We start from the raw sequence: 20,956 nt of genomic DNA on the forward strand, positions 1-20,956 counted from the left end.
AGGCACTGAGGGGCGCCCCAGCCCGGGGGGGGGGGGAGACTACCGGGTGTCCGCGCGGCCGGGGGCCCGGCAGAGCATGCGCCGCTGGGCGGAGGGGGCGAGAGATGCCGATCCGCGGGTACGGGGCAACCTGGCCTGCGGTTGGGCAGGAGGAGGGAGGCGGAAGGTAGCGGCCCCCCTGGGCAGCGGGTCCGGAGGGAGCTGGGCCCGGGGGGGAACTGGAGTTTCCCAGCCAGCGGCGGCAGGAGGGAGGGAGAAGCTCGGGCAGCAGCAACGGAAAGACAAAATGGCTGCTGCACAAGCGGAAGTGAGGTCAGAAGCCCGAGCGCGGGGGAGGGTCTCAGGGAGGTAGCTGGGGCGGGGGTTGCGGGACGCCATCTTGGAATCGGTCGACAGCACGAAGGGCTGAGGTCGGGACGCCGCCATCTTAGAACAGGGCAAGGAATCATCGGCTGAGTTCCGGTTGCTACTGTTTTGGAACACAGCTAAACACCGAACTGAGGTCGACCCGCCGCCATCTTGAACTAGGGCAAAAGTTCCCCTTTGCCTGAGGCTTAAATTAAGGGAGCCGCCATCTTGAAATAAGGCACAGCTAGTTCCGCCAAAACACTAAACTCCCTTTTATAGGCTCGCGGAGTCCATCACTGATTTTCCGGCTGTAAGGGGCGTGGATCCGCTTCGCTGATCGCTGTGCACAATTCCTTCCCACCCAGGCGTGCAGTTTGCTTGATTATCGTCAGAGCGGCTGAGCTCATGAGGTCGCGTAACCTCACCTCGCATTGTGTTCAACCAGCACTAACCTTAAATAAGTGTTGACAGCCAGCCCCAAGCAATCAAAAACATGAGTCAGGGGCCCCAGAAAAACGGACTTTGAAATCATGAGACTTTAGACGTACATATCGTGTTCTTTATATTTGTCTTGTGGCTGCTGAGCCTTTGCAACTGCAAGGGCTAGAAACTTTTAAAGAGAGCTACAATTTTCATGCAATCGCTTGATTCCAGAAGCAGGAGCTTAAAAGCACCAAATATTAAAGTAATAGCAGTTGGCAATATTGCATGATGCCGAACGTGTATACCATCCCAACACATCGTGTCCCATTGCTCACCATCACACCACAACCTTTTTTTTTTTTTTTTAGTTCTGAAAGTGATTTCAGGACTCATAACTATCCCACAAAGGAGCAATTGTAAAATGTAGGATCACTCGGTTAATATAATCCCAGCGGAATTAAGGATTAGTTACAATCCTTGACCAGGATGAAGGGATTTATATAATCAAATTATATTACAAATTATATTACTGGTAGTGGGAAGTCCAGTGGACTCCATAATTGTCTGTGGGTTTTTGTTGATTTCAGCAGGAGAACCAGTAGCCTTGGTAACTAGCAGACCAACTATTTTCATGTTATCTGAGGTTATCTATTCTAAAATAAAGTCTGCAAATTAAAACAAGGGAGACAAGGAAAATGCCCAGTTTCTTAAAATCATTTGTATCTATGAAAGCAGAATATATAGCCAGTATATACGGTCCTGACCTTTCAATTGGATCTGCATTAATTGATCTTTTCTGCAGTCTGGATGCAAACTAAAGAATCAAGATCTTTGTAAGAAACTCATTCAGGTGGGATACTAATTCAAATATAAATCCTTTCTGCATTCCCAAAAATTGATTTGAAAGAGAAATTATTTGCTGAGTGGAGGCTACAATCAAACTATTATCTGCATTTCTGAAATATCCATCATTTTGTGACAATTAGCAGTGACCCCCTAACAGTTAGTAGCCTTATAAGAGCTGGCAACCATTAGGAGAAATTGGATATGTCACGGACACAGTAGCCTGAACTTTTGAACTGTCTTTCCTTATCAGTCCTGAGGTAGTTGGAACTGGCCCTAAGCTGGTTTTTGCTGAGCAGATTGCAGAAGTGCAGGGTTTGCTAACCACCAATCAAATGCTAACATGACCAAAGCCTGTGTGTGAGTGTGTATAAAAGATTCTTGGTTTTTGTATGGAGTAGAGTTTTTTGTACCAAGGTACAGAACTCTCCTTTCTTCTGCAGTATAAAGCAACCTTTCCTTATCCCTGTCTGGCTGTCATTGGCTCTCAGCTAGGCGGACCCGACATTTCGGTAACGGTTTCTGGCGACCCAGATGGGACCCTCCTAGCTCGGACATCGGACTCCGGACGGCTGCGGCGAACTAGGAGCGGCGCCACTGAGGTGTGTAGCCCCTCTTCCTCACTTCACCGTGGCCCCTGGGGTTCGTGCTCCGATAAGGTGAGCCTTAATAGGATAAGGAAGCATTTCCTGGGTTCTGGTTATATTCTGGTTACTTGGTTACTGTATTTCTGTCTTAAACCTTTGGGTGTTAGGTGTGTGGGTGGAACTGAGCTTCGTGTTCGTAATTCCTCAGAGTGGAAGCCATAGCGTGTGAGGAAGCCCTGAGGTTGTATTAAGATTCTTCTGTTCCGTCCCCTGTAGCAGTCAGTGTAAGCAGAGATTGCTGGCTTGGATTTTTTGGATTAGACCATTATTCCCTCCTTCTTTCTGTTTTATTCTCTGTTTCAGTGCCAGAAAAGGGGATGAGTGGGTCTCAGCAGAATCCCTCTAAGGATAGCTCTTTGGATTACATGTTAAATAAATGGCCTTTACCTGGTGTTCAGAAAGGAATGCTAAAGAGGAAAGTTCTTGGTGTCTTTAAAATGTTTGTAAATAAATTCTGGTAAAGTTAATTATGTCCCTTTTTAATGTAAGAATCTTTAAGCTGTGAATAGCTTTGGATCCAGAAGCAAGCCAGAAAGCATCTGTATTAATGCAAATTATCTAACTGATAAGGTAGAAGCCACTGAAACCTGGGCTGCCTATGAAACAAATACAAGAAAATATGGGGTAATTCCTCTGTTTTGCCTGAAATCAACAAGGGTATTTGTATATTTTAAGTGATGATTGACTGCCCAGAAGGGGTAGATCTCTGGGTTTTTTGTCTTTCAGATAATCAGAGAAAACTGATGCCAGCTGAACAGCATTCAAAGTATCATGCTTTTACTGGCACAATAGGAATTATGTTTTGTGTTCTATGTCCTGTCTTGTGGTGTTTGTCTCGTGGCCAAAATTGTTGCGTTTAATATTTTCATAGAATAGTCTAGTTTAAACTCAAACAAAAAGGTTAAATTAAAATGCAGATACTTTTTTTATTCAACTTGGAATACAAAGTGTTTGGATAAATCAAGAAAATGTGATATACTAAAGTTTAATACATTTCCTTAAGTAAGAAAAAGAAACTTCATTGGCCAAACCTTTTAAATAAAAATTGTTATTAAAATTTGCATACCAACAGTCTTTGGAAGCAAGGACATGAAAAGTTAACCCACTCCCCATATTGTACATGGGATCCTTCTGGCTACCTCAGATTTCTAGCCAGAGGGCTAGGGATGGTGGGAAGCTATTGGACTAGAGGTTGTATTGAGTGAACTCCTCAAATTGGGTGTGCTTGTCCTGGCTTGTTGCTCCAAAGCTCTGTAATAAGGTTATTTTAGTAGAAGGGTATATGTGGCATACATTAAATAATAAAAATAATATACTGTATAATAGCAATGTTTGTGTGTTTGTTGTTGGAAAAAAGTGTATAAGTAAAAAGTAAAAGTTTCCTTTGTAAGTTAAAAAAGCCAAAAAAACCACCCAAAATAAATTAACTAAAAAAAAATAGCTAGTATGCTCAGTCTAAAAATAAGACACTGCCCCCATTCAAGGACACTGCTCACAGCTAAGACTTGGCTGACAGTCAAGAAAAGGGGGGGCTTGAATGTGCCCAAACAGCTATAAGATCTGCAAAACAGTGCCAGGCACTAATGAAATGTGTTAGGTTTCTTTTCTCACAAATAAAAAAGCGCTACCCAAAGACCCTAGCGGCCCTGCCACTCCTTGAAACCAGGAGACCAGATCTATGTAAAGGTCCACCAATGAAAGACTGCTTTGGCTCCATGCTGGAAAGGCCCTTAAGTCCTGCTGACTACCAACATCACTGTGAAGTGCCAAAGACTGACTGCTTGGACCCATGATTCTCACTGCAAAAAGACCCCTCCACCTCAAGAAAATTCTCCTACTAATAATTAGCCTATTTCTCCTTCTAGCTATGCTGTGCCTTCTGGACAGCAGGGAAAAAGGACAAGGTAAAGTGCTAGTAACCTCTCCCTTGTCCACTAACAGACCTACTGTGCCTTTGAATTTTTCTAGAAGAAGCAAAACCATTACAGGGTGATGTGCTGTTAACCTCTCCCCTGTAGGATGCTGAACCACACTGTTTTGGGAAAGAAGAAGGAACACTCACTCCACTGAAATTGCCAAAGTCCAGGAATTCCTGACTAGAAAAAACATTAAGAACTAACCCTGGTAAAGAAACAAAGAATTATACACTGGCAGGAAGAAATTTGTGGGACCCATGCTTGGGAATGTGATATTAATTGAATTTTGGGGTTTATTCTACAGGCTGCGCCCTGTGTTTTGGATAAATTTTCCAGCATGTATAGCCCTCCCTAATTACATTTTAAATAACAAATACCAAAGGCACCTTGTTGCCACTGCCTCTGCCATCTCCTCCATTACACTATTACCCGTGTAATACATCCAAATACAAATAACGCTATATACCAATGACCCAAAAGTTACTAACAAAAATAGTATTAAATATCACAGGCTGGGAAAGCACTGCAGTAAGATCTAATATGTTTAAAAATTCAGGATTTCCTGAATGACCAGCTGATAGCCATTCGGAGTGATCTTGAGTACCAGACTTGGCCCACTGCCCTTACAGACACATCAACAGTACCATCTAATTTGTAGTCATAGAAACATACTTAAACACTTTCTGGGTGGAAGTGTAGACATTCACAGTGCTCCTTCCAAGCATTTAAACCGGTTAGGGGGGTGTGAGCTCCCACATACCGAATCCTAACAAGTCCATAAAAAAAATATAAAACTAAATTCACCGTAACATCTAAAAAATTAAAACACCTAGTATACCTAACTAATTTATAGTCAGTGCCCCTAGAATAACACCTGACATTTTAAATAGGAATAGGGAGTCAATAGACATTTTAGCTGTTAAAACCCCTACAGCTTCAGTGTATCCATAAACTGAAGCCAAAAAAAGTTGTCACTGTTCATAACAACATTTACTAAAAAAACAAAAAACTATCCTAACAAAACACCTACTTTTTCAAACTAATAATAACTATATGTGTGTAAAAACCACCACAATACAAAATATACATTTTAATCTCATTACCACTGCAGGTAATCGTATTACTTACTGGCCTGCAAATAAAATTTTGCAAGTAACCTTAAGTTCCAAATACTCTTTAATTAAACTAGTTTAGTACCTAAATAGTTTCAAAATTTGCTTTCATTGTTACCAAAAGTTCAAAAAATCTCTAAAATATAACAACAAATTCACATACTTCAAAATATATATCAAACTAAAAAAAATACCTTTCATACAACTTATAAAATATCTACTTTATGTGCTAAATATAATATATTATACTTTATAACCAAAACTGTACAACTCCATCATATTACTATAAAAATATTATTTATATTGCTATTAATTAGCTTAAAATTATGTTGTTGTTGTAAAAAATGTGTTAAAAATAATACTTTTCATATCCATGCTAATCATACTTTGTCATTATATCCAATAAAACCCCCTAAAATTAAAACATCTGATATAAAATAAAAAATCCATAACTTAATACAAATAAAAATTTTAAAATATCTGTTGTACTAAAAATACAAAAAAAAAAGTATAAAAATAAAAAAAAACTAACGGATTTGTAGGGGATCTTAATGCATGACAGTCTCTGTTAGCAAAAGTTAAGCTAGCTATAACCCTAATAACGCAAAATTTGTAGAAGCAAGGATTGTGTGAGGCAAGCAAAAAAAAAACTTTGTAAAAAGTTGTTTTAACCTTGTGTAAATAATGTGTAGATAGACTGGCTTCTCTCAAAAGTGAAAAAAACCACAATATCAAAATAACCTATGTATAAACAAAATGCAGCTGTTGTTTTCCACACTGTATCTCTTGATCATACCCTTAATTTTGAGGACCTCCTCCCAGACCTTAAGTTGTAGTTTACTAGCCTTTTCCATACTGAATAAATTGCCTAGGGAGGTTGTAGAATCTCCATCTCTGGAGATATTTAAGAGTAGGTTAGATATATGTCTGTCAGGGATGGTCTAGACAGTATTTGGCCCTGCCATGAGGGCAGGGGACTGGACTCGATGACCTCTCGAGGTCCCTTCCAGTCCTAGAGTCTATGAATCTATACAACTGTCAAATAGATTATTTTCTTTCTTTTTTTTCTGTGTTGTTTGAGTAATGTTGCAATGTGCAAAATGTTTGTGTAGTGCTGTTACTTAAAGCTCTGCTGTCTGTAGGAAAACACAATATTTCTCCCTCCAGCTTGATCGCAAATTGCGTATCGGGCCTGACAATTTGGATTATCAGGCCCGAAGGGGGGACTGTGGCAATTAGCAGCGACCCCCTACCAGTTAGTAGCCTTATAATAGTTGGCAACCATTAGGAGAAATTGGATATCTCACGGACACAGTAGCCTGAACTTTTGAACTGTCTTTCCTTATCAGTCTTGAGGCAGTTGGAGCTGGTCCTAAGCTGTTTTTTGCGAGCAGATTGCAGAAGTGCAGGGTTTGCTAACCACCAATCAAATGCTAACACGACCAAAGCCTCTGTGTGAGTATGCATAAAAGATTCTTGGTTTTTGTATGGAGTAGAATTTTTTGTACCAAGGTACAGAACTCTCCTTTCTTCTGCAGAATAAAGCAACCTTTCCTTATCCCTGTCTGGCTGTCATTGGCTCTCAGCTAGGCGGACCCAGCATTTCGATAACAATTTTCACGTGTATGCAAAGAAATATATGCTAACTCTTTAAGGATCCTTTAATGTCAAGTAATATTTGTGTTAAAACATGTAGAAAATCACTTTAACTATTAGTATTGTTCTGATCAGTATCAATAGAAATATGTGAACTGTGGACCTCTGTACAATGACAACATTGGAAGCATGGACTTTTTAACTTAAAATTGCTGCAGGTAACATAATAGGTCCAAGTATAATATCTTAAAATCTATTTCCTCATTAAACTTGTTCAGTTTCAAGCTAACCCATCCTCCAAATGAAAAGTGTGCTTCTGACTCTGTCCTGAGTGTGACAGTATGCTCTGGACAGCAGATCTCCTCTGTTTAAAATACAGGTTTTGAAGTGGAATCTGATTGGCTAACATTCATTCTTGTTCTGCTGTTATCCAATCTAATTGCACTGATCACAATTCATGAGCCAAATGTTGGGAAAATCATTTTAGGATCAATTTATATATCCATATTTCTCAGGTTCCAGCATTCACACTGGAGCCAAGGAGTTTTATGGGTCTTAAAGTACCATCATAATTTCAGTACTGAAATTAAAGCCTGAATCTTACTGAATGTGTTTCTGCCACAGAATATGCAGTAGTCCAATCTACATTGAAGAAACCCACTCTGGGCACTTCAGTCCTAGCCAACTATCTCCCAGTGTCAAACCCATCATTCCTGAGCAGGCTCATAGAGAAGCTAGTCAAAGGTTGACTACAAGATCATCTAACTAAAGCCAACATTCTAGAGCTGGCACAATCTGGATTTAGGCCAGGATACAGAACTGAAACTGCTTTAGTGGCACTGACGGATGATCGCCCATCTATGGGTAGAGGAAAGACAACCATTCTCATCCTCTTGGACCAGTCTGTAATCCTTGACACTGTTGACAATGAGATACTATTGTCTTGCCTAAGAACGGTGACAGTAATCGAGGGTAATGTGCCACAGTTATTTGAGTCCTTCCTGGAGGGTGTACAAAAATAGTAAAGATGGGAAATTGCACCTCTACCACTAGATCCCTCACTTGTGGGGTTCCACAAGCAGGGGTGCTGGAATAGTTTTCTACTTCAAGTCAGGGGGTGCAGCAGCACCCCCAACATCCCTAATTCCAGTACCACAGTCCATAAGGATCAATTCTCTCTCTCGTTCTTTTCAACATCTATATGTAAACACTAGATGAACCGGTCAGACAACAAATACTCAAGTGCCAGCAATATGCATATGACACACAGTTCTACCTATCCTTCACCACATCACTACGACGAGGATGATCAGTCTTTGGATGAGATCAGCTCATGGATGAAGAACAACTGGCTGAAACTGAACAAAACAGAGGTGTTGCTGGTGGGCAGAGGAAAGTATTTTGAGGCATTTGCAGCCATGATGCAGTCATCTTTGATTCAAGGTTCACACCCACAATTGGTCAATTCAGTCCATAGTCTAGGGGAACTCTTGGATTCCTCAATGATGCTGAGCTCTCACATTGAAACAGTTGCAGGTAATGCAAGACCTGGACTCAGTTATTCATGTTTTCATCATCTCTTTGCTGTACTAGAGCAATGTGATATACCTGTACATGAAATCTTCTGCACTTAGGAAACTCCAGCTAGTACAAAATGCTGCCGTACATCTCCTCTGCAACACGGGCTACCATGAGTGCATCATGCCTATCCTCTGTTCTCTACAATGCTTCCCATAAAATATCATGTCCATCAAATAACAAATCATCCACTCAATGTGCAGCGGCAGTCAAGAAAGCGAACAGAATGTTGGGAATCATTAAGAAAGGGATAGATAATAAGACAGAAAATATTATATAGCCTCTATATAAATCCATGGTATGCCCACATTTTGAATTCTGCATGTGAATGTGGTCGCCCCATCTCAAAAAAAGATATATTGGAATTGGAAAAGGTTCAGAAAAGGGCAACAAAATTATTAGGGGTATAGAATGGCTTCTATATGAAGAGAGATTAATAAGACGGGGACTTTTCAGCTTGGAAAAGGGACAACTAAGGGGGGATATGATTGAGGTCTATAAAATCATGACTGGTATGGAGAAAGTAAATAAAGAAGTGTTTACTTCTCATAACAGAAGGACTAGGGGTCACCAAATGAAATTAATAGGGCAGCAGGTTTAAAACAAAAGGAAGTATTTCTTCGCACAATGCACAATCAACCTGGGTAACTCCTTGCCAGAGGATGTTATGAAGGCCAAGACTATAACAGGGTTCAAAAAATAACTAGATAAATTCATGGAGGATAGGTCCATCATTGGCTATTAGCCAGGATGGGCAGGGATGGTGTCCCTAGCCTCTGTTTGCCAGAAGCTGAGAATAAGCGACGGGATGGATCACTTGATTACCTGTTCTGTGTATTCCCTCTGGGGCACCTGGCATTGGCCACTGTCGGAAGACAGGATACTGGGCTAGATGGGCCTTGGGTCTGACCCAGTATGGCTTTTCTTATGTTCAAGATCTGTGTAGGCAGCAGGATATTACCTTTGCTTGGTAACTTGAAATTTTTTTTTTAGCTTGTCATAAACAGATAGCTAAGGGTTAATGTCTCTTTCACCTGAAGCACCTGACCAGAGGACCAATCAGGAAACCGGATTTTTTCAACTTTGGGTGGAGGGAATTTTGTGTCTGAGGTCTTTGTTTTCTGTCTGCCTGCTTTCTCTGAGCTTTGGAGAAGTAGTTTCTGTTTTCTAGTCTTCTGTTTCTAAGTGTAAGGACAAAGAGATCAGATAGTAAGTTATATGGTTTCTTTTCTTTGGTATTTGCATGAATATAAGTGCTGGAGTGCTTTAATTTGTATTCTTTTTGAATAAGGCTGTTTATTCAATATTCTTTTAAGCAATTGACCCTGTATTTTGTCACCTTAATACAGAGAGACCATTTGTATGTATTTTTTCTTTCTTTTTTATATAAAGCTTTATTTTAAGACCTGTTGGAGTTTTCTTTTCTGGGAAATTTCAGGGAAATTGAGTCTGTACTCACCAGGGAATTGGTGGGAGGAAGAAATCGGGGAAATCTGTGTGTGTTGAATTTGCTAGCCTGATTTTGCATTCCCTCTGGGTGAAGAGGAAAGTGCTTTTTGTTTCCAGGACTGGGAACGGAGAGGGGGAGTCACTCTGTTTGGATTCACAGAGCTTGTGTCTGTGTATCTCTCCAGGAGCACCTGGAGGGGGGAAGGGAAAAAGGATTATTTCCCTTTGTTGTGAGACTCAAGGGATTTGGGTCTTGGGGTCCCCAGGGAAGGTTTTTCAGGGGGACCAGAGTGCCCCAAAACACTCTAATTTTTTGGGTGGTGGCAGCAAGTACCAGGTCCAAGCTGGTAACTAAGCTTGGAGGTTTTCATGCTAACCCCCATATTTTGGACGCTAAGGTCCAAATCTGGGACTAAGGTTATGATATAGCTAGACAGAGAGAGAAAGAGGTTTGATTTGTATGCAAATTATGAGAGATTCTTTCCCAGTTGATTAACAATATTCTCATTTATTCATTTTAGTTTCTATTCTTAGGGAGAGGAACTCTGACTTTGGCTATCTTTGGATCCTTAGACAAAGTATCACAGATAATGTAAATCATTTTCATATCGTCATGTAATTATTAATCATTCAAGGAACATCTGTTCTCTATATCCCTCCTTGTGATGATGGCAGGACCTCTCCTAGGAAAATTCTGGCATCCCAGCATAAACTTCACAAATATACTCTTGAGTTGCACGTCTATCTAATAAACAAATTACTGCAGTAGGAAGGAAAGTCTGTATATTGCTCCATTTCTGTTTAGGGAAGATTATTCTGACTATAAACTACAGCCACAGTTGATTGTGCAGTGATCCCTACCAGTACAGGCACATATAAGGTCTTATAGAAGCTTAGATGCCATTGGGCCCTTGAAGAATACAGGAAGTAGTTCATCATCCACATTTTCCGATCCATGTTGGAATGATGATCCAATATCTGGTTTGCCTATGTGTGAAAACATCCAAATCTCTGTTTGCCAAGATGCTGTTCGAAACTATCCTCACATGGAGGAAGTTTGGCTAGTGACTTGCCCTTTTTGAGGGCCTGATTGAGGCATATGCAGTGGGTCACCTTTTCTTTCTTGCTGTGGTCATACAACACTGCTACCAACTTCCTTGCTGCAGCTATTGTGGCTTGCTCCTCACTCTCCCTCAATTTGACAAGATCTCTGAAGTGGTAAGCTCCCTTTGCTTTGAAATTAAACACAGTCACATCATGTATATAGCAGGAAGCACGCTGCAGAAGTCAGGAGTGAGTACACCACAAATTTCACACACAGGTGTGAAGCAAAGCTTGTCAGTTATGCTAGTAATGGTGCCTGTTTCAATCCACATGTTATCTATGTGTTCCACTTCTGGAAAAGAGTGAACAGCAAGGACCAAAACATTTGTATTAGGTGACATTATTATGTGTCTTTTGACACCCAAAAGACCCAAAAGCCATATTGACCCATACAGCATCCAGAAGCATCTTTGTGTCCGCTTCTCAATACTATACAAGTCTTGGGCTTCTTCCACACATCTGCTGGTGATTGACTTTACTGCTGCACATTTGGAAAAGTCAGTGCTTAATCTGTGCTGTTAAACCTGAGGCTTTCTATAACAGAACTGAGCTAATAGGATAGCACTGGTGTAAAATTCTAATAATGCAGCATGTCCACCCTAATTATGTTGTTTCGGTTGCAGTTTTTTCTCTTGTTCACACTTGCATTGACTACATAAAATTGCAGTGTTATTTGGGTACCTATCTCAAAGTTTCCTTGATAGAGTGGTTTCTGAAAGCCCAAAAGAATTGTGGAAAACGGTGAAACTTTGGTGAAGGATCCTTGCCTGAAAATGGAGGCTAAGATAAACACTCAACTCTCACTCTAGTCAGAAAGGAAGGGGTCTGCTAGTGTTTTCTTGACATGACTGCACTTAAGTGGCAATATGCTGAGAGCCAAACCAATAATTCACTGAATTTTTGATGCAAGGCCATGCACCCCAAAGCAGCAGAACCCATAAAACTTGGTGGGCTTTTACTAGTTGGAGTACTATTTTTGGCCTTACCCCAGTCAAGCCAGAGACTACTGGGATGACATCTTGCCGCCTAGGCTTAACAGGAGGCTGCATAATCAGGTCCCATATATTCGTGCTGACTTTTGCCACTCAGCTGGTGTGCTGGAGATATCTACTCACTGTGAAAGTCAGGGAGCAATTTGGCAAGTTCATGATGGACAGCGTTGCTATGAAAAGAGCGCATGGCAGTACATACTAAATGAAGAGGTATGTAACCAAGGGATTTAAAAAATGGCAACTCCGCTGCTGCTAGAGTTATTGAATTGACACATGGGTTCCAGCTTTTTCCTCCCTCCCTTCAAAACAAGCCTGGTCGTACATTGACGGGAAGTAAAAATTAGCTACTGAAGCTGTCATGATGCAAGCCTCGCTGGATCATTGTGGCACATAGACTTATACATAGAATCTAGAAAAGTTCACATTACCACATTAAGAATGCTGGATTTCTCATAACTATTCTCAGTAAATGACATTAAGGGTGTCAAGCCATTGATTCTAGGCAACAATGCATATCTGCTTTACCATTGGTAAGGAAATCATTCCATGATTTGGAGAGATGCTGATTCAGTTACATGCAACAATGGCAGGATGGAGACAGTGTACTTTGGAGAAAGGGGGAAAAAAAAGAAAGATGTTGGTCATCCACAAGAGTTCAGCAACTAATGTAGTCATTATGTTGAAATAAAGGTGAGGTAGTCATTGAAATTACACAGTGAGACTTGAAGTAATCTATGCCCAACAAGCTGTTGTACCCAAAGCTCTTATTAGTTCAATCCATTCAGTGCTGTAATTAGAAGTGCTCTGTGCAGAGTTGGAAATGATGGGAAACAGGGCAGACAGTGAACTAAATACCATCTTTGTGTTACCCATCAGCTATTGTGGTGATCTTTCCCTGTTTATTTTTAAACACAAATTATGACCTTAAGCCTGCATTTCCATACTCTCCATTTTAAGTACAAATAACTTCTAGCTTTTGTATTTTTAATACTACAACATTCTAATGAGAATTCATAGCCTTAAAAACAGCTTAATATAGCTTTTGGTTTGGAAACAGTTAGCAATTGAAGTTGCTATTGGGATTGAATACTTAAAATTTAGTTGGCATGTGTTTTGATCTTCCTTTCTGTATACATGTAGGAAACATCTTGTAATTGGTAGAAATAGAGACTGAAGGTCTTCAGTTTTAAACTAAGGCTGTTAATTAATCACAGTTAACTCATGTGATTAACTCAAAAAAACCCTGATATTAAGAAAATGAAGCAGAATCGCACTGTCAAACAATAGAATCCAACTGAAATTTATTAAATATGTTTGGAAGTTTTTCTACATTTTAAAAATATTGATTTATAGTACAACAGAATACAGTGTACAATGCTCACTTTATATTATTTTTGCTTACAAATACTTGCACTGTAAAAATAAAATTAGTATTTTTCAATTCACCTAAGTACTTAGTGCAATCTCTTTATCGTGAAAGTGTAACTTAAAATGTCTTTTTTTTTGTTACATAACTGTACTCAAAAACAAAATATAAAAAACTTTAGAGCCTACAAGTCTACTCAATCGCTAAAACAAACAAGTTTGTTTACATTTATGGGAGATACTGCTGACTTCTTATTTACAATGTCACCTGAAAGTGAGAACAGGCGTTCACATGGCACTTTTGTACTTAGCGTGGTTAGCGAGCGTTGCAAGGTATTTACGTGCCATATATACACTAAACATTTGTATGCCTCTTCATGTTTTGGGCACCATTCCAGAGGACAAGCTCATTAAAAAAAGTGTTAATTAAATTTGTGACTGAATTCCTTGAGGAAGAATTGTGTCTCCTGTTCTGTTTTACCCGCATTCTCCATATATTTGTTACAGCAATCTCGGATGAGGACCCAGCACGTTCGTTTTAAGAACACTTTTGTCAAATCTGCTGTGAAACACAAAGAAGGTACCAATGTGAGATTTCTAAGCATAGCTACAGCCCTTGACCCAAAGTTTAAGAATCTGGAGTGCCTTCCAAAAATCTGAGAGGGACGAGGCATGGAGAATGCTTTCAGATGTCTTAAAAGCGCAACACTCCGATGCAGAACCCGAACCACCAAAAAAGAAAAATCAACCCTCTGCTGGTGGCATCTGAATCACATGATGAAAATGAACACGCATCAGTCCGCACTGCTTTGGATTGTTGTAGAGCAGAACCAGTCAACAGCGTGGATGAATGTATTCTGGAATGGTGGGTGAAGCATAAAGGGATATATGAATCTTTAGCATTTCTGGCACATAAATATCTTCCAATGCCAGCTATGAAAGTGACATGTGAATGCCTGTTCTCACTTTCAGGTGACATTGTAAACAAGACATGGACAGCATTATCTCCTGCAACTTGTAACCAAACTTGTTTGTCTGAGCGATTGGCTGAAGTAGGACTGTGTGGATTTGTAAGTTCTAAAGTTTTACATTGTTTTGTTTTTGAGTGCAGTTATTTTTTGTACATAATTCTACATTTTTTAAGTTCAACTTTCATTATAAAGATATCGCACTTTTTTTTACAGTGCAAATATTTGTAATAAAAAATAAAGTGAGCACTGTATACTTTGTATTATAACTGAAATCAATATATTTGAAAATGTAGAAAACATCCAAAAATATTTAAATAAATGGTATTCTATTATTAACAGTGCAATTAATCACAATTTTTTCAAATCACTTGACAGCCCTATTTTAAACCCTGGACCAGGGTTTCTCAAGGGGTCACAAGCTGTTAGCCTCCATCCCAAACCCTGCTTTGCCTTCAGTATTTATAATGGTGTTAACTATATAAAAAGTGTTTTTAAATTTGAGGGGTCACACTCAGAGGCTTTCTATCTGAAAGAGGTCACCAGTACAAAAGTTTGAGAACCACTGCCCTAGATCCTTCTTAAAGGTCTCTCTTATGCCACTCACCTCACACCATTTGAGTGGGATTTATACTTAGTGTGGTGCTATTTTGACCCTCCAGCAGACAGTCTCCTGAAAGAAATCAGCTTTACTCATACCACTGCACAGTGCAGACACAGCATCCTATTTCAAAATCTAGAGGACCCTGCTTGTACTATAGGGCAGATCCCTCCAGCAACTGCAATCACCACCAACACAGAAAGCAAGTATAATTTCTAAGGGTATGTCCACACAGCAAAGACAGACCCTGGGCTGGCCATGCCAGCTCTCTCAGGCTCAGGAGGCTCCAGCTGCGGGGCTGTTTCATTGCCTCGCAGGGTCCTATTGCATGGGCTCCATCCTGAGCCCAGATGTCTACATAGCAATGAAACAGCTCTGCAGCCTGAGTCAGCTGGCACGGGTCAGCTGGGGTTGGCAAGTTGCTGTGTAGACACATCCTAAAAGTGCCTTATTGGAATCCTGTACGTTTAACAGTTACACCCTGAACTGAGCCAGTTACTACTGTATGTAATTGTGGTTACATTTGATCCTGTTGCCTTCCAATAGCTAAAGTACATTTTTGTACAGGGAGTGGGCATATTTTCATTACCTAGTCAGCCGAAGCAGACTTTATCACTCTTTAAATAAGCCCATATATTTAAACCTAATAAAACACTGCACAAGTTATGAAAGTCAGTCAGATGTTTATTTAATGCAACCAACTACTGTTTGACAAGTTAGCGCTTTCCACCAACACGAGGAGCAGAAACTTTCACTGGCTTCATAATCTTTTGTTTAGGTGCAGCCTTTGTGGGAGCCTGTAAAGAGACATTAAACATGATTGAGGGGGATGAAATTTAGTTCTCCAAACAAATTTTTCCATTTTTGGCTTTGAAAAGCTCTGCCAAATCATTTATTTAGGACATTTATGTTAAGTCTACTAGAGATAAGACACCAAAGAACTGACTGGCACTGCACTGTCAACACTATATATATGCTGCATTACCATTACTCTCTTCAGCATGGCATTGTCATAATTTAAGCTCAAGTATTCATGCTGCTAATTATGTGGAGAACAAAGTAGATGCAATTCCTTCCCAAAATAGGCATACATCAACACATTAATACAGTCACTTTTGGAGCTATTGAACTAATTATCTAACCAAAGTCTTCTCTCAGAGGCAGTTCACAACTGATGCAATCCTGATAACATAGCAGTATTTTAAGCATAAGATTACTCTTTCAGATATTGTTCACCCTGAATAATCTGTGTTGAGCTTTAACTCAAAGCCAAGGCAATGTGGTTTTCGATATCACAGAATGCTGAAGCTCAGAATTCTGCCAAAGGCAATCCCAATATATAGGAAACTACCATATATGACCGTATTTCAGGATGCAATTAGACAGCACCTATTCATTGCCGAATGAATGTTACCTTTGTTGTAGAGGGTGTAGACTTCTTGGTTGCCTGCTTAGCCTTCTTGGCTTCTTTGGCAGCCCTGTTAATTTATAGCAAGAACTATAATGAACAAATTAACAGCTATTTATTTCTCCCACTCACCAAGATCACTCCCTTTTAAAAGTGAAGCAAATTCTATTAAAATAGGTAAAATAATTTAAAAGTCCCCATGAGACTTAAAAACTTGAAATTAAGATATGTTGGCTCTTCTGTCTTCAGCCACATGAATCATCCCAAAAGGTTCACCAAGGTCCTTAGATTAGTTCTAGAACAAGACGCTTGAGTATCATGACAAACTACAGTTCCCATGTCCTGAACTGTATTTCCTCAGTATTTCAGAAATTATTTCCTCACCCACCTCGTCTCTCTATATTTCCACACAAATTCTAATTAAATATTAGTAAAATGGCAAGTCTCATTAAGATACCCTGACATCATACCCAAGTATTGGGATAATGCAAACTTTTAAAAGCTCCAGCAATATTAACAAATTTTATGTGATTTAGTATTTTATAGTCCCAATCAGTTAATAGATAATCTCTCTACGTTTGTTTTCAACAGACTGCAGCATGCAAAGCACAGAGCTCTTCCATAGCTTAGGGATTTGTAAAAGAAATCATAATCCATAATTTTGGAAATACTAAGGAGATTGCTAAAACTGACTAGAGATTCTCACCTAATGGCTTGTTCCCGCTGGGCCTTTCGCACTTCAGGCTTCTGATTTCTCTTGGCCATTATTTCAGCCAAAGATGCACCAGTGATAGCCCTCTGGAACTTGACTGCACGGCGTGTGCGCTTCTTTTGTATTTCTTCCTAAAATGGGAGAGGTTTAAAATAGATTAGTGCTACAAAAAATTAAACAATAACAAACAAACAAAAAAACCCACAAGGGGCAATTAGCAAAGTGGTTGCTGTGAAGTCCAAATTTAATCACCAGCTACCAAACAGTAGTATACAGAATTATTGTGGTACCTCAGATACTTCAAACAGGAAATTACTCTGTCTTGGCAAATAATGACTAATGGTAACAACTATCTCCACTTTATGTGCAGACAAATGAATCCAACAGTGTAACAGTCACTGAATTCACAGATCATTACAATGTATAGAAAATAGCTAGCTAAAATTTAAGCTTTTTAATCAGAAATTCCTTATAGCTGACTAGAAACAGAATGCCAATTAGCCATATCCAGCTTATTCATTCTAATGGTCATGGAATGAACTTCCAAACATAAGATGAATCTTTAAGAAACACTACAAAACCTTCCTCTTTGACAAAAGCTTTCCCTGCATAACCAGGAGTATCAGCTACACTGCTCCTCCAGACTTCTTTCCAAAGTCCTACATTCCAGAACAACTTTCTATAACCCCAAAAGGAAGAAGAATCAGAGAGGCTGCTCGGACTCCACAAGGGACTTCAATGCTGCCAGCCTATTTTAAGTGGCAGATGCTCAGGTATCACAGTGAAGAGCAGCTGTACAAAACCATAAAACAACAGTTTTGTTGTTCCTCCTTGCCTGACATTCAGTGAAAAAAACTGAAATAAGTGTGTCTTGTTACAGGTTAACTGGGGCCTCAGGCAATTGCCCTGCTTGCTGGCCCTGGCTTTTATATGCAGAAAAATAGTCGTGGCAGATAGAGCATGGACTTTTTTTTTTTTTAAGCCGGGGGGGGGGGAGGGAGAGGAGCCTCAGAAAGAAAGAGGTTGATAACCAGAGATTCTCAAACTGGGGGTCATGACCCCTCAGGGGATCACAAGGTTATTACTTGGGGGGTGTGAGCTGTCAGCCTCCATCCTAAACCCCACTTCACCTCCAGCATTTATAAAAGAGTGTTAAAATATATATTAAAAAGTGGTTTTAATTTATATGGGGGGGGAGGGGTCGCACTCATAGGCTTGCTATGCGAAAGGGGTCACCAGTACAAAAGTTCGAGAACCATAGTTCTCTGAGCCAAATCAAACCAAATGCTAGACACCCTCCTGACTTACAAGGATTTTACAGAACACTTTCCATTATATGATTAAGATCTTTAAAAGCCCATGCATCTGGAACATAAATAAGGCCACTGGAAATACAAACAGAAGAAATGCCACACTGTAGCCCTGACTAATATACATTTGTATCTTCAAAGATTTCAACTTCACAGTAAAATTTACAGACAGATGGGAGCATTTTTGACACCAGCTGTTTGCAAAGGTAACATTTTAAAACTCGTTTAGTGTACCACCACAAGCAGTGCATTTATAAAACTCCACTTTTAGAAAACCAAAACAATCCATAGGTGGTAACTTTGATTATTTTAACCAGCACCCCACTGTTTACAGATCAGTTTTTAAGTCATGAACTGTTAGTCAGTCCCTAGCCCAGCATGGCCCTGACTGAGGCCTCAAGGTACTACTGAAACATACATTAGTAGTTTGTGCTCAACAAATAGCCACCTTTCAAATATGAACCAACATAGTACTATTTCCCCAAGACTGCAGCCATGGTGTCAGATTAACCAGTCTTCATTTCAATGTGCTTGTCATTAGATAGTGAGATAGTGTTTGTGTGTGAGAGAGAATGTCTTCACAGTCATGAGGGCTTGAAAAGCGTCTTTACAAACATGAAGGTTTACATTCTACAGAACTCAATGGTTTAGGCTCCCTACGATGTCCAGAGAAACCTTCACTTACCTGCCTGCCAGTGGCAGCTAGATTGACTAAAAACCATTCTTCACTTTAAAGTTTACAGCAGTGTTAGTCACTACACATGAAGTACACTTACAGACTGCCCTTTCTTGTGTTTGCGCCTGTACAGAACAGTCCAGTTGATCTGACGGGGGTTTCTCTTGGAAAGAAATGCAGATTCGCATTTTGCATTCAAAAACTGGAAAACCTGGGAAATAGAACATGTATTTTTAAGGCAACTTTCTTGCTAGTAAAATACCAACAACTACAATTATATTTTCTGTTAGGTATCCTTTCCACCTCAGATGCATTAAGCCTTCAACTTTTTTTTTTTTTTTTAATTTATTTAAAGTACAGCCTCTTCTAAAGAAAAATTCAAATACACGTACCACTACATCATATTTAAAGCATCTTCTGAGATTAAAGTAAACTAAAATAAACATTGTTAATAAGAAAAATGGTCTGGTACAGTACAGAAAGATATTCTTCTATGGACCGTAGCATCCTAGTGCAAATTAAGACTAATTTCTAGGTTTATGTTTGATAATCTGCATGCTAGTCTTCTCATGGCAAAAACAACAAGAAAATGCTATAAGATATTTGAAAGTAAAGAAACTCAAAGTCCAACTTATATCCCTGCTTTCCATCTAACCATCTGGGTAACCAATGAAAACAAACATTAAACACAAATGTCAAGACTTCAGTCAATAGTTATACTGTGTAAATGCCCGACTACTCCACTAAGTACAAACAATTTTCCAGTACACAGGAACTGGAAGCAGGCAGTTCTTTGATAAAACTAATGAATAATGATTGAATACTGATCCCTGACCACACAATGAGTGCCTAACGTTAAAATTTCACCAAAATCCCTCCTCTCATAATGGTCACATGTCAAGCTATGCTTTCAACAGCAGGCAAGCCAATATGGTACTAGTTGTGTAGTACAAGCTATGCTTTTAAAAAAAGCCATCCCCACCTGGGAGAGAGAATGCCAAGATAAAAAATGTCTACGTTTAGGCCAATGTCTGCTATGAGGTTCACTACAGTACTGCAGTAGTACAGTACTCCAGGTGAGTCAAATCTTACTGGTTACAAGGGAAGAAAAGAGCTTCTGTCTCCAAAGAAGGAGCATCTGTCTGAAGTTTAAATCTTAGTGACCGAGACAAAGCGAACTCCATTCCACTCAGCGTCTTGGCTTTGGCTGCACAAAGGGGTGAATTAACGTACCTTGGATTGAAAACTGTCTACAGGGCCTAATGATTTCAGACCTGATGCTTAAAGCCACCGCTTTCCCAACCACGCGTGAACTACACTTTGCCCTCAGAACCTCAGGCTCCCGCAGCCCGCCAGACCCCTCGCCAGGGCGGCCGGGGTGCAAGGCCCCAGCGCGCAGCCTCACCCGACAGGGGAGCCGGGGCCGCCCGTCGCTTCCATTCAGCAGCCAGGCGGGGTTCGCGCCCTGACAGCCCGGCTCTGCCGGTGCCACGACCCCGCGTGACCCCGCCCCCAAGCCCGGGGGCCCCGCTCCGAGCCCGGCCCCTCACCTTGCCGTCCGTGCGGGCGTAGCGGCGGCCGTGACCCGGGTAGATCTTGTAGCCGCTGAAGCTGCACAGCTCGACCCTGCGCGGGGGGAGAGAAAGCAGAGCGGGTTAGCGCCGCGCGGGAGCCCGGCCCCGCGGGGGGCTCGGCCTGGAGGATGGGGCCGGATGCCCCCGCCGGTTGGCGGCACTTACTTCATAATGGCGCCGGCAGCTCCGACGAGTCCAGCGGGCGAGGGAACGAGAGGATCATGGGAAACTGCCTTCTATACCCGGCGCAGAGCACGCTGGGAAACGCGTACCGCGCAGTGCATCACGGGAGGAAGCGACCCGGTTTCACTCCGAGAGGGACTTCCCCCCCCAA

General features: G+C 40.7%; 1 protein-coding gene and 1 long non-coding RNA gene across 3 annotated transcripts; one reads left to right on the forward strand and one right to left on the reverse strand.

Annotated features, from left to right (window-relative positions):
• Positions 1-385: 385 nt before the first annotated feature.
• On the forward strand, positions 386-14,759 carry LOC127055670 (uncharacterized). Of its 2 annotated transcripts, XR_007775528.1 has the most exons (4): positions 386-2,273; positions 2,988-6,744; positions 6,828-6,912; positions 13,881-14,759. It is a non-coding gene; the product is annotated as an uncharacterized LOC127055670 (long non-coding RNA). The 2 variants fall into 2 exon arrangements; XR_007775526.1 differs by having other exon boundaries at positions 4,230-6,912; positions 13,881-14,758.
• Positions 14,760-15,605: 846 nt separating this feature from the next.
• Positions 15,606-20,881, reverse strand: RPL24 (ribosomal protein L24). The gene is made up of 6 exons (XM_050962338.1): positions 20,788-20,881; positions 20,599-20,674; positions 19,149-19,259; positions 17,057-17,193; positions 16,357-16,420; positions 15,606-15,739 (listed from the first exon to the last, which is right to left on the reverse strand). The coding sequence occupies exons 1-6, from the start codon at positions 20,790-20,792 to the stop codon at positions 15,659-15,661; spliced, it is 474 nt and encodes a 157-aa protein (XP_050818295.1). The 5' UTR covers positions 20,793-20,881; the 3' UTR covers positions 15,606-15,658.
• Between the last annotated feature and the right edge of the window lie 75 nt (positions 20,882-20,956).

The sequence above is a fragment of the Gopherus flavomarginatus genome, chromosome 1, assembly GCF_025201925.1.
Source record: "Gopherus flavomarginatus isolate rGopFla2 chromosome 1, rGopFla2.mat.asm, whole genome shotgun sequence".
Taxonomy (NCBI): Eukaryota; Metazoa; Chordata; order Testudines; family Testudinidae; genus Gopherus; species Gopherus flavomarginatus.